This window comes from Phyllostomus hastatus, unplaced genomic scaffold (assembly GCF_019186645.2).
Source record: "Phyllostomus hastatus isolate PE091 unplaced genomic scaffold, TTU_PhHast_1.1 phas_scaffold_501, whole genome shotgun sequence".
Lineage (NCBI taxonomy): Eukaryota > Metazoa > Chordata > Mammalia > Chiroptera > Phyllostomidae > Phyllostomus > Phyllostomus hastatus.
The window spans coordinates 72,316,557-72,329,204 of NW_025334033.1; the positions used below are offsets into that span (position 1 = coordinate 72,316,557).

Here is a 12,648-nt window from a genome sequence, read left to right on the forward strand (position 1 = left end):
CCCTTCTCACTGGCTAGAGACAGATAAGGGGCTCCCGGACTCTGTCCAACAGTCTGTGATGGCTGGTTGGGTGACAGGCCAGGGTGTTGGAGAAGTGGCTGCAGCACCCCAGCCACCTCCCACGTACAGCCCACCCCCAGTGGCCCCCACTGCCCAGGACAGAGTTGCGGTGTCTGGGAGACCGGGAGGTGACCTTGAGGAAGACTGAGCTGCCCTTGGCAGGGGAACTCTGCCCAGGCCCTGCCTTCCTAACCCACCCAAGTCCCCTTCCCTTCTCAGGCTCAGCCCCTCCAGGCCTGAACAAGGTGGCCCCCTCCCATCCTCGCAGGCAGGCAGGCCCGGAGGAGTTGGGGTCCCCCGCACGGGGCCTGGGCTGCGTCCACCTCCGGGCTGCTTGGGGTCTAACGTGGGACTTCAGAATGGGGAGCGGACACAGGCTGGGGGAGCGGGGGCCTGGCTCCCAGGGCTGCACCTGCCAGCCATCCCCCCCTGCAGGCCCGGCACTGGGCTGGGGTCCCTCCCTTGGGTGAGAGCCGTCTCAGGTGGGCACGAGTCCCCTTGAGGGGCCTTCCTGGAGACCTGCCAAGCCTGCCCCCGCCCTTGAGGAGCCCCTCCCTGGGTCCCTGCGAGGACCTGAGACCAAGATCCTGTTGTCATTTGCCAAGTGATCCACAGGGTGCCACACCACTGCAGCCCCAGGGGAGGGGCCTGCCCCCGTGCCTGGCCACCTGACCTGGCAGCCTGAGGGCCCTGCTGGCTCCCCTTGCGCTGTCCCTGCCCTGCCCTGTCACTCTCGGTGGCCTCAGGGGTGGATGCTGTTGCTCTGTGTTCATTGATCGGTGTCCCTTCCTGCCAGGCCTGGAACAGTTGCTGGCACATGACAGGCCCAGGGACTGTGGCTGGGGGGCAGGGCACCTGTCCCTCGATCTCCAGGGCACCTGGCCAGTGCCGGATGCCATTCCTCGGATCCAGCCCGCTCACTCTGCAGGCGGGGCTGGGCCCGGGCGCCTCCCAGAAGACACCTGTGCCCAAGCCCGCCCTCCACAGCACGCCTGGCGCTCCCAGGCAGGAGAGGGCATGGTAACCACGCCAAGTGGCGGGCAGTGGGCCATGCATTATTCAGGGACACCCGACACCGGCCTGAGCAGGGAGAGGGCTGAGAATGACCGACCTGTGGGGAGCCCCCACAGCTGGCCGCCCTGCCCAGGAAGAGGACCGCGGAGGCCTCTGCCTCCATCCCCGCCTTAGTTGGCCAATGGCCAGAGCTGATGGGGACAGGGAGGGGGCTGGTCAGGCTGGTCAGTCAGGCTCGGCAGATCTTGTGTTTCAGTGGCTGCAGGGTGTGAGTGCAGGGGTGGGGGGCAGCCACCCCAAGGAGCGGTGCCAGGGCGGGGCTCCAGGAACGCCTAGGTTCTGGAGGCTGTGGGACCCAGGCTTGCTCCTCCAGTCCACTTGGCAAACACCGGTGATGGGTGCCACCAGGCCCCAGGCCCTCCGACTCCTCTGGCCCGCAGGTGCACCAGGCAGAAGAGGGGGTGGGCTCACAGCCACAACACCCCTGGAGGGTGGGTGCTGGTCCTGGCTATCTGGGTCTGGGGAGTGGGTCTGTTCATCCAGCAAGTTGAGGCTCAGCTAGGGCTGGAGGCCTGAAGGGCCTATGGAAACGGACACCCCAGAAAGGAGGCTGGAGGGTGCTCCAGGTGCCCGCAGGGTGGGTGGGGGTGGGTGCTGGGGCTAGGCTGGGCTCTGCAGGCCCGCTGGGAGGCAGGGGGGATGGGAGTGGTCAGACAGGCCCCTGTGGCAGGGGCGGGGGTGGGGTCCAGAGCCCCAGCTCTCCTGCGCTCCTCTGGGGCACCTTGGGCCCAAAAGGGTGGAGGTGGGAGGCTCTGGGCCCTGCACTGGGTCCAGAGGTGGGTGCACCGGCCCTGAGGAGTTGGGGACACGCACACTCACTCCCCGCGCCCCCATCTCTTCCCCTTTCTCTCCTTTGTCCCTACCGCCCCTGGAGGGCAGAGCCCCGGAAGACGCCATCAGCGCCCAGCAAAGCCCGGCTCGTCCTCTAGCGGCTGGACGCCCCCTCCCCCTCCCCTTCTCTGGCGCTGTTTTTGGAAGTGGCAGGCGCCCTGCCCTCCACCCGCTGAGCCTTTGGCACCACGGACTTTGCGGGGCGGGGGGCGGGACCGGGCTGGGCTGGGTGGCCGAGCCCGCCAGGAATCCGGCTCCAATCCCGCCTCGCGGCCGTTGCTATGGAAACTGAGCAACAAAGGGAAGAGGGGCTCGCGACAGGGTGGGGGCTGGGTCCTCTGGGGGAGCCTGGGCGCCGGCGCCGGGCGCCGCGGGCGGTCCTGCCGTCGGGGCGTCAGTCTGCTTGTCCAGGGGACGCCCTTCTGAGCACAGGCCCCGCTGGCCAGGACTCCCTGGAACCGAGGGGACTGCGCACTCCACGCCTCGCGGCCCCGGCCAGCTGCCCCGACGTTGCCATGGAAATAGGTAAGGCGCGGCCAGGCCCGGCACAGATCGCTTAGCGCGTGGGGCCTAGGGACGCCAGGCAGGTCCCGCTGCCCCCCACCCTCCCAGCAGGTGCTCCCCCGCCCTGGCGACGCCCCCTCTCCAGGCTGTGGGACCCGGCGGGAGGGATCCCAACGCCCCGCCCCGGTCGCAGAGCCAATGAGCGCGCGGACAGCCCGGCGGGCGGGGCAGACGAGGCGGCGGCGACGCGGAGTCGGGCGCGGGCGGAGGACGAGAGCAACCGGGCGCTCCGACGACCATGGCCTCCAAGTGTCCCAAGTGCGACAAGACTGTGTACTTCGGTGAGTGTCCGAACTCGGCCAGCACCCCGCCGCCCTTCGCGGTCAGCCCCCGGCCGCAGACTCACGCAATTCCGGGGAACCCGGCGTGCACCCGGCCGCCGCCCCGGGATGCGCGGCCCCAACCCGGTTCGCCGCGCGGCCCTTTCGGGTGCGGTCGGAGGGCGGAGCTGCCACAAGGTGGGGGCGGCGCGGGAGCTCGTGGTCCCTCGGATTGAGGCCGGGTTGGGGTTGCATTTTGGGTTCGCGGGCGCGTCGAGGTCTTCCCGGCGGTGTTGCCGATCCGGGCGGGATCCGGGCGGGGTCGGGTGCGGTCGCGCGCTCCGAGCGCCTCCTGCGCGCTCCTGACTTCCCCGCATACCCCCGTTTCTCCTACCTGTGAACATATGTCTGGGCCCTTGTGGCCCCAAGTGACCCCGAACCCGTACCCCGACCTCTGGCCACGCTGGGCCAAGTCAGATCTGAAGTCTCACTGGACTCGGTCCACGCGGGGGCGACCTTGGCCTCTGCCTCCCGCGTGTCCCAACGTGCTCCCTTCTTTGGTGCCCCAGGACTTTCCCACGGGTGGGGTGTGGTGACAAGCGAGTCCCCATGAACATAAGAGGGCACTGGACTCCAGGTGCCCCCCGGACCCCCTCCTCAAGGCCAGACGGCGCCTTCCCTGGGATGCCCCTGGGTTGCTCACCTGGACTGGCTTGCTCCCCCGCTCTCACCCCTCCTGGCTGATCCTCACCCCGACTTAGCCAGGGCAGCGAAGTGCCTGCCCGCCGACCCTCCCACCAAAGTCCGCACCGAAGGAAGGCAGAGCCAGAAGGGAGGATGGCCAGAAAGGGGGGTCCTCACCAGGGGACCCTTCCCTGGTGAGGGTCCGGGTGGGGTTGGGCAGACCTGAAGGAAGCTACTAGGTTTCCCCTCTGACGCCGGCTGACGCTGACGGCCAGAGCAGGAGGAGGCCAGCGGTTGTTTGCTGTTCCCAGAGGGGAGGGACCGGATTTGGCCTGGAGTGCTTCTGGCCTGGCGGGGAGCCCAGGGGCTTCCGGCTGCCTCCCAGGAGCGCCTCCTCCCGCCCCAGCCCTCTCCCCATCCCAGAGAGGGCTCCTGCCTCTGAGACTCAGGGTTGGGGACAGTCCCCGCGTCCTCCTGCCTGCCCTGCTGCCCACGACTTTGTCCCCAGCTAGGCCAGCTCGGCGCCCTCCGGCTGGGCGGCTGGCACTGTGCACAGACAACCCGGACGAGGGCTCTGCCAGCTCGGGCGGCCGTGGGCTCCTTGCTGAAAACAAAGGCGCTCAGACCCACTGGCTTCCGCCCTGGCCAGAGGCTCTGGTGCAGAGAGGGGGCTGGGGGGCCAGGACCCTGCCCGCTCCCCAGCCGGGCTGCACCGCGACCTCAGCAGCCAACACCTGAGCGGAAGCAGAGTGGAGAGAGTGACCTCGGGATGCTGTGCCTTTGTCCCCAACACTGGTCAGCTGGGCGGGGTGCTGGGCCCCCTCCAAGCCACTAGACCCAGTGAACTCCGTCTTCCCCACTCTGCCAGCAACGTGTGGCCGCCGACCTGCCCGCTGGGTCTAAGGGTCAGTCCCCTGCCCCCTGAGTGGCCACATCCTAGAGCCTAGCTGAGCACCCCCCAACCCGCCCTGGCATGGACGAGGAGAGGACTCCCTCCCAGGCTGCCGGGCTGTTGGGGAGACCTCGCCCAGACAGCCACCTCCATGTGAGGGGGACCAGAAGACTGCTAGTCCTTGGCCAGATTCCGCCCAGGTGGCAGGGCCCAGCTGGTCAGGCCCTTTCCCGGAATTCCGGCCGTCTCCGGCCTTTCTTCCTGCCCTCTCCTCCACCCTTTTCCTGCCATGTGCCCTGGGGAGTTCCCCCCAACTTCCCTCCATTGGAAAGTGGCGAAGCAGCGCCGGCACCATGGCGGGGAGTGGGGGGGGGGGGGGGCACAGCCCACCCGACCCTCAGCAGCTGGTCCCAGACCTTGGGCTCCAAAGCAGCAGCTGGAGGCACTGGGGTGGGGGCTCTCAGGGCCAAATGTAGACAGGCAGGCGTCCTGTCCCTTGGGGTTCCCACTGGGGGGTGGAGACTGGCCTCCCCACAGGGGCCCTGGAGGTGCAGGACCCTCCCCTCAGCAGGGGCCTTGGTCAGCTCCATGGGAGCCTGGCTGAGGGCTCTGGGACGGCTCAGGGACATGGATGAGGGAGACCGTATGGGGCAGGCGTGGTGTAGAGGAGGTGTCGTCTCCAGGGCAGTGTGGGTGGCTGAGACCAGAGGGACAGCGGGACCCCTGCGGAGCAGGGAGGGTGCATGGCTGGTGCTGAGGTCCCCTCCCGCCCCCAGCTGAGAAGGTGAGCTCCCTGGGCAAGGACTGGCACAAGTTCTGTCTCAAGTGCGAGCGCTGCAACAAGACGCTGACGCCTGGTGGCCATGCCGAGGTGAGCCTTCCTCCTGGGCTGGGCTGGGCTGGGCGGGCCTACCGAGGGGGCTGCGTGGCACCCCTGCCCTCTCGGGCAGGGAGGAGGCCCAGAGAGCCCAGTGCGAGCCCTCACCCTTTGCCTTGTGCCCTTCTGCCTAGCATGATGGGAAACCCTTCTGCCACAAGCCCTGCTATGCCACGCTGTTTGGACCCAAAGGTGAGCTTGGGGCCAGCCCCCCAGCCTGATCAGCCCCGTTGCCAGGGAGGAGTGGGGCCTGGGGGTGCCCCGACTCCTTTCTCCATGCCCTTCCCAGAACTGCACCCCAGCCCATGGTGCCCTTGGCAGCGGGGCCCTGACTCCGCAGAATGGGCTGTGGAGGCCATTTTCTGAGAAGCAGGGTGAGGGATGAGGCCTGGGTGTGGGCCGGGCTGCTGGCCACCCGCCCGATGGCGCCTGCCGTCCTGCAGGCGTGAACATCGGAGGTGCCGGCTCCTACATCTACGAGAAACCTCCCTCAGAGGGACCGCAGGTTACTGGCCCCATCGAGGTCCCTGTGGCCCGAACTGAGGATCGGAAGGCGAGTGGCCCCCCAAAGGGGCCCAGCAAAGGTGGGCTGGGCTCTGTGTGTCAGGGGGTGGTGTGGGAGCCCCTCAGCCCCCCTGACCCTTCTCCACCCCTGACCTCAGCCTCCAGTGTCACCACGTTCACCGGGGAACCCAACATGTGTCCTCGCTGCAACAAGAGGGTCTACTTTGGTGAGTGACCCATCCAGCCGCAGCCTGGGGGAGGGGCCCGCCAGGGCCTGGGCGTCACCGTCGCTCTCTCCCCCTTCCCAGCCGAGAAGGTGACGTCTCTGGGCAAGGACTGGCACCGGCCATGCCTGCGCTGCGAGCGCTGCGGGAAGACACTGACTCCGGGTGGGCATGCGGAGGTGAGGGCGCCTCTTGGGGAACGGGAGCACCGAGGGGCATGGAAGGGGCTCTGATGGGGACAAGCTGCTCCCAAGGTTCGAGGAGCGACGGTGGTGGTGGCTGCCCCCTAGTGGCCAGAGTAGAGGCTGTGGGGTGCCACGTGTAGGCTTTGCCCCACCCCCCTCACCAGGTGAGGGGGCTGGTCCTGGCTCTGGGAGTTGAGGACTCTCAGGGAGGGAGGCAGGCATGTGGACAAGGAGGAGTGCCCCAGGGGAGTGGGGACCAGAGAGTCTGTGGACCCCCACCTCACCCCCATCCCGCCCCCAGCACGATGGCCAGCCTTACTGCCACAAGCCCTGCTACGGCATACTCTTCGGACCCAAGGGTGAGTATGGCCAGGAGGGTGGGGAACCAGGTGCCCCCGCCCCCTCCCCCACCCCCCTACCCTTTCGGCCGCCTTTCTCCGCAGGAGTGAATACTGGAGCCGTGGGCAGCTACATCTACGACAGGGACCCTGAGGGCAAAGTTCAGCCCTAGGCTCCGGCCTCCCCGGCCCCCTGCTCAGCCCTGTGGGGAGAGCGAGCAGCTGCCCAGCCCTGCCCAGCCTCAGCACATCCTGCCTGGGAGTCCAAGGCCTGCCTGTCGGGGGAGGGAGATACCACGGGGGCATCTTTGGAGAGACCCGCCCATCCCTGTCTCTCTCGGTGTGTCTGCCTTTGTGTCCATCACTGTTACGCCCTTTTGTCCTTGTGCCTCCCTGACCCCACGTGTCTCCATGTCTGTGTGTCCGTGGCCCCGCTGGGTCCCTCTCTGAGGTGGCCGCCCGCTCCCCCTCTCCTGCTGCCTCACGCCTGCCCAGTGTTATTTATCTCTCTCTGCTATCCTGGCCACAGCTGGCCACAGCTGGCCACAGCCTCACACACCGGTGTCCCTGGAGGGGCCCTCTGCCTTTTCACGCTGCCCTGCAAGCCCCACCCACTGCCCGACCCCCGAGTGGTTCACCAGGTTTTTGCTATCAGTCAGTAAAGCGTTGGAGGATTGCAGAACGCAGCGTTGTGTGTCTGGTTGTGGGACGGACAGGAGTCCGGGGTGGGGTCTCTCTGTCTCATCCACAGATCCTCTCAACACGCCTGGGCCCGCTGTCCAGGGGTGGGGGCCAGCTCCCATCCCCAAGGCTGGTGGTGGTGGGAGCAAGGCTCTGTCTTAGGCTGCGGTGCCACCCGGAGGCTGGTGGGCAGCTGAGAGGGACCACGGTGGGGGGTGTCCCGAAGAGGGGCAGAGCTGGTGTTGCGCTGAAGTCACCTGCCTCTGGAGCCTGGACCCGGGAGTGCCAGCCCTGGGCACCAGATTCCGGAGACTCCTGGTCCACCCCAGACCCACGGTGCCTGAGGGGTCAGCCTTGGCAATGTGGCAGAAGGTGTGCCACTCAGAGGGGGAAGAGGCCGCTGACCAGAGGAGGGGGGACTCTGCAGGGTGGGAGCTGAAGGATGGAGGCGTGAAGTGGGCCTTCAGCCCAGGACTGAGCCTGGAAGTCCGGAGGGCCCGAATGGGGAGGATGTGGTCAGACCAAGACTGCTGGGGCTCTGCTGGGGCTTTTGTCTGCAGGGCCGGCAACGAGGTGGCCCAGGTAGAGGAGGTGGGCAGATAGAGGGTGGGGCTTGTGTGCCCCACTGTCGGGCGCTCCTGCCCAACCGGCGTCCCTGAATCTGCGATTGCAGTGGTAATGGAGTGGTCCGCGACCTCCCCGCGTGGTCTAGGCTTCGCCCTTTCAACCTGGACACCTTGGGAGCTCCTAGGGGCCCCTTCCTCGCGGCCACCTTCCCTTATCTGCTGTTCCCCGGTCTCCCGCCAGAGGGCGCACCTTGCCTTCCACTCGGCGCCCCGAGGCAGGAACCGCGCACACCTCCCCGGTCCTGGCCCGTCCCCAACACCGGGTCTCCCGAGGCCTCGCCCTCCCTGGAGCCTGAGGAGCAGTCGGCTCCTGTGTCCTGCACCCCAACCTTTGGCACGGCCCCAGCTCCCCTTCCAGTCCGCCAGCTCAGGCACAGCTGAACCTGACGCCGGGCCCTTTGTCGGACGAGCAGCCATCCGTGTCCCTGGGGGGTGGAGCGACCGGCTCCGGTGTCCGTCCCTGCCGGGCCGCCCAACCGGGCACCCAGCGTCTCCTCCCACCCGGCAATGCGGCCGGCATAGGAAGGGCGGACCGGCCGGCCGGCATTCGGGGACGCCTAGCAGGTACCCCCAGGGCCCCCAGTCCCCAACCCCAGCAGAGTCCTGGGCAGGCAAGGGCACCGACGCGTGCTCAGGGCCGCTCCCCTCCCCATCCCCACCCCCTGCCAGGCCGAAGACCCCAGATGGGGGTCGCTGTGGGAGAACTCAGACTTCCCGGAGCGCCACCGCCGCTGCCCCGGGGGCGGGCTCCTAGTGTTGGATGGGAAATTCCTGTCCTCTGGGGGGTGGGGGCTGCGGAGGGCAGGGCCCGGCCCCTCCCCCGGGAGCCTCCAGTGGAAACTATGTGGGGAAGAGACGTCGGGAGCGGCGCGCCCCGCCGCCTACGCGGGAGGGGCAGGGCCTAGTGGAAGGCCCCTCCCGGCTTGGCAGGGGTGAGGGGTGCACTGGTCGCCTGGACCGAGGACCGGTCGGGCTCTGCTTGGGCGCTGAGCACGCGCGCTGCCCACCTCCCCCCTCACCGTTCCGTCCCGCCCAGGGTCTGGCGGGGGAGGGCGCGCCCCATTTCCTGCGGGCGGAGGGTGACGCGCCGCCGTGTTTGTTTCCTAGGGATTGTTATGGAAACCAGGGCGGTGCCGCTACTGTCGGTCTCAGCGCAGGCTCGCGGGGCGCGAGGGACGGGCGGGGGGGGGGGGCTGCGGTGACCCCTGCGCTGTCCCGGCTCCCTCGGGGCCATCAGCTCCAGGAGCGTCCCCCACAAACACACAGGAGCCAGGTGCTTCCCCTGGCTCCCGGAGCCCGGGACGCATCAGCAAGATGCAAGGTGAGGGTGGCGGAAATGGACGTCCGCGTCCCAGGTGTATACCTCCTTCTCCTGCCCAGCCAGTGGGGCGGCTCAGAAATGCCATCTGACCACCTCACTGGGCCCCCTCAGGACTACGCCCAACTCCCAAGACTCCCCAAACGGCCCCCGTCTCCCATTGGTCCAGTCTTTACAAGATTCCTGGCCCCTCCAAGGCCCTGCTGCCCCCCAGCTGTGACCTGGGCCGGTGGGGCCCTGGCTGGTGCCCCCACTGCCACACCCTGAGGCCCAGATCCTCCTTGCAGCCGCTGCCCTGCCGGAGGCTCCCTGTGGACCCGGTCTGGCTCAGACTTGCCTCCCTGATCTTTAGGGCTGACGATCTTAGGGCTGACGGGGAAAGCCTGACCCCCTCCAGTCCCTGGGTCAGAGCACCGGCGCACTGCCCATTGGCTGTGGCCGGGGTGGGGGATGGGACTGATTGCCAACGACCCTGAGGGCAGGGCAGGTCGAGGACTAGCAGGCCTCCAGGGCTCAGGTGTGCGCAACACACTTGGGGAGGGAGGGGTGACGCTCAGGGTCCATGAACAGGCCTAGCAGCTGGGCTGGTGAGACTGGAATTCGAGGCAATTTTGCCTGGGCTTTGGCTCCAGGTTGCAGGGATTCCTGGAACCGTGCTCAACTGCAAGGAGGCTGGGGCAGGGGGCCAGGGAACTCCATCTGGCCTGACTGTGGACCCCAAGCTGGTTGGCAGAGGGAGGGAGCATAAGGCTGTGGTGTCCCAGCTTTTTGCAGCACCCTGGAGAGGAGGGGAGGAGCCTTCCTCCCACCTGGGCCCTGGTGGGCAGATCCCTTCTGGGAAAGGGCAGAGTCTGTTCCTTCCCCCAGGCCTCAGCGCCAGGAGCGGCCTTGGGCCCAGCAGGCCCACCCTGGGACCGGACCTTGGGGCAGACAGGGGTTCCCGGGAGACCAGCTGCTGAAAATAGGCCCTGGGAATGTCTGTGCGTCCCTCAGTCTGCCAGGCCTGGGGGGAGGGCAGGCAGGCTGGGGCCTGAGGAGGGAGCCGCTCTGGTCTCCAGGCTCAGCCGTCGCTGGCTCGCCCTGGGGCACATGTTGACACTCAGGGCACCTGTGTGCAAGAGCAGGGGACAGGCCCAGCCAGCCTCCAGCCCCGGGGGGGGGACAGTCTTACCCCTGAACACACCTCTTGGCTCCTCCGCACCAAGGAGCTGACCTGAAGGCCTGGGTGGGGCGCTGGGTGTGGGCTTCACGGGAGAGGCCAGAGCACGTGCCTCAGTCTGCAAGGAGGCCGGAGCCCCAGGAGCAAAACCTCCCTGGTGGGGGCGGGCGGCCCCTGGGGGCAGATTCCTCAGAGGTCACTGGGGCCAACTCTGCCACTCCAAGATGCACGTGGGCCTGTCCAGAAACCTGTGAGGCAGGGTCCTGCCTGGTTCCCATCTGAGCCCCCACCGAGCCTGGGTGGGGGTCAGGGTGTGGGGCTGTGAGAGGAAGAGTTAGCAGAGGGAGGCAGCCTTGGCTGCGCACCCAGGACCCTGCATCGGGCTGCTCCCGTCTCAGGGCCCCAGGCACCCTGGTGCTGTGCTGGTGCAGGTGGGGTGTTCTGGGCACAGAAGCAGCCCAGGGCAAGCAGTCGACTGCTTCTGGCCACCCTGTCCCTCCCACTGCAGACAAGGCCCCAGGCAGGGCCTGCTGGCTGGTGCTGGCGGCACTGGGGGGCAAGGTTGGGGGCTGCACCTTGGGGTCTATGAGGGGGTCTGGTGTGTTCCTGGGAGTCATTTGTTCCTGCAACAGTTCCCCACAGCAGCCCACTCGAGTGGGGTCAGGGGTGGAGGGCTGGACAAGGTCCCAGCTGACCCAGCCATTCTGAGGCAGGTAGACGTGGTGCAGGCCAGCACCCCTCCCCCACAAGTGCACCCTGGGCCAGGCGGGCTGATGCAAGTGGGAGGCCTTGCAGCCCGTGGGGCCCAGGTCTCAAGGATGCTGTCGGGGCTGCTGGCGGGCTGCAGGTGGGGCGCCCGGACATAGAGCCTGGGGGGAGGCAGAAGCTGTCACCCGTGGCCCCAGGTGCTGGGGAGCTGCAGCTGATAAGGTGTCCCCCAGCCCATGAGCAGGTGGGACAGGTGGGGGCCTCAGGAGAGTTGGAGGGGCACCCCAGTCTGTGGCTGGAGCTTTGGGGGAGTGTTCAAGGGAGTGTGTGTGTGCACGTGTGCGCAAGGGTGTGTGAGTTGAGTGGAAAAACCCTGCTGTGTACCAACCAGAGGGCGAGGCCTATGACCCTTGGCCCCCTTTGGCATCCTCCTCCGCGAAACCCACAGTGTAACCATAGCAACGGGCAATAACAGCAGGGAAGACTGGGAAGGATTTTCTCACCAGGTTTTTGGTTTTCCGTGGCTAGGGGGCATCCCCACAGGGCGAGGCTGAAGTCCTCATGTGAAGGAGGGTGGGGGAGGGGAGAACCGACGGCTCCCTGCCCGCCTGCCCTGAGCTCTGGAGTGGGCGGGGGTGGGCTGGACAGCAGCAAGGGAGACCAAGTGCCCTGAGAGGAGCCTTGTGCCCACCCCCGAGAGATGCAGATGCCCAGATGGCTGCCTTCCACACTCGGGTGCGCCCGCAGGCCCAGGGACACACACAGGCGTGGGAGAGTGCGGGTCCTGCCCCTCCCGGGCCCTTCTGGAGGCAGCCTGCCCCCGTGCTCCAGGCGTCTGCCCAGCACACTGGCCAGGGCTAGGCCTTCCCTGGAACCGCAGGCGGCGTGTGCACCGGGGGCAGCCACTCCACGTCCACCCTCCAGCCTTCCTGGGCCCTGCCCTGCCCCCCATCACCACTGGCCTCCCTCCTCTCTCTCCTGCTCTCTCCCAGATCTGAGCCAGGAGATGAGGGAAGTCAGGGCCCGCCCTGCGGCAGCTGCATCTGGCTCAGGCCAGGAGGACCCAGAGCAGTGGGGGGGAGGGTTCGTAGGGGGGGGGGAGGGCTGGGCTGGGGGCCTTCATTCCAGTAACCATAGCGAGGTGTCCCAGTGCCAGCAAGAGTGCAGCAGCCCAGAAGTGACTATGGCTGTCAGACTCCAAGGGGGGGGCAGGCTGGTGTGGGTGACTGAGACACTGGGGGTTCCACCAGGGCAGGGCATACACCCCACTCTCGAGGGCAGTGGGCAGCCAGTCACTGAGGGTCCCAGGACCCTGGACTGGGAGAGTCCCAGAGGAGGCAGAACTGTGGTCTCAGTGAGGGGGTCTCGGGGCAGAGGGAGTCACTAGAGAGGGGTGTGGGGAGAGGGGCCTGGAGTCCAGTGTGGCACCCGCACTGGCAGTAGGCTCTGGGGTGGGGCCTCTGTCACCCTTGCACCCTGGGAGTGCCTGCCCTCCCCCAAGCCAGCCTCCTGGGGTTGGTGGGGGGTGTTGAAATGGGGCCACCCATGGCTCCCTCTATATCCCAGACCAGGCTGTAGGGCGGGGGACGGGAAGGTGGGCTTCAGGGAGGGCGAGGTGGGGGTCACTGGGTGTTGCCAGGGCTGAGGGTGAGCATGGGGAGGC

The 12,648-nt window shown here is 67.8% G+C and overlaps 1 protein-coding gene across 1 annotated transcript; it reads left to right on the forward strand.

Moving 5' to 3' along the window:
• Positions 1-2,659: 2,659 nt before the first annotated feature.
• Positions 2,660-7,175, forward strand: CRIP2 (cysteine rich protein 2). Its single transcript, XM_045822776.1, has 8 exons — positions 2,660-2,810; positions 5,142-5,236; positions 5,377-5,434; positions 5,686-5,826; positions 5,905-5,973; positions 6,055-6,149; positions 6,457-6,514; positions 6,599-7,175. Exons 1-8 carry the CDS (start codon positions 2,768-2,770, stop codon positions 6,664-6,666), a joined length of 627 nt encoding a protein of 208 aa, XP_045678732.1. The 5' UTR covers positions 2,660-2,767; the 3' UTR covers positions 6,667-7,175.
• The last annotated feature ends 5,473 nt before the right edge of the window (positions 7,176-12,648 follow it).

Coding starts and splice junctions, on each gene's coding strand:
- CRIP2 (XM_045822776.1), top strand. CDS start 2,768: ATGGCCTCCAAGTGTCCCAAGTGCGACAAGACTGTGTACTTCG. Junction 2,811..5,141: donor CGACAAGACTGTGTACTTCG/GTGAGTGTCCGA, acceptor TCCCGCCCCCAG/CTGAGAAGGTGAGCTCCCTG. Junction 5,237..5,376: donor CGCCTGGTGGCCATGCCGAG/GTGAGCCTTCCT, acceptor CCTTCTGCCTAG/CATGATGGGAAACCCTTCTG.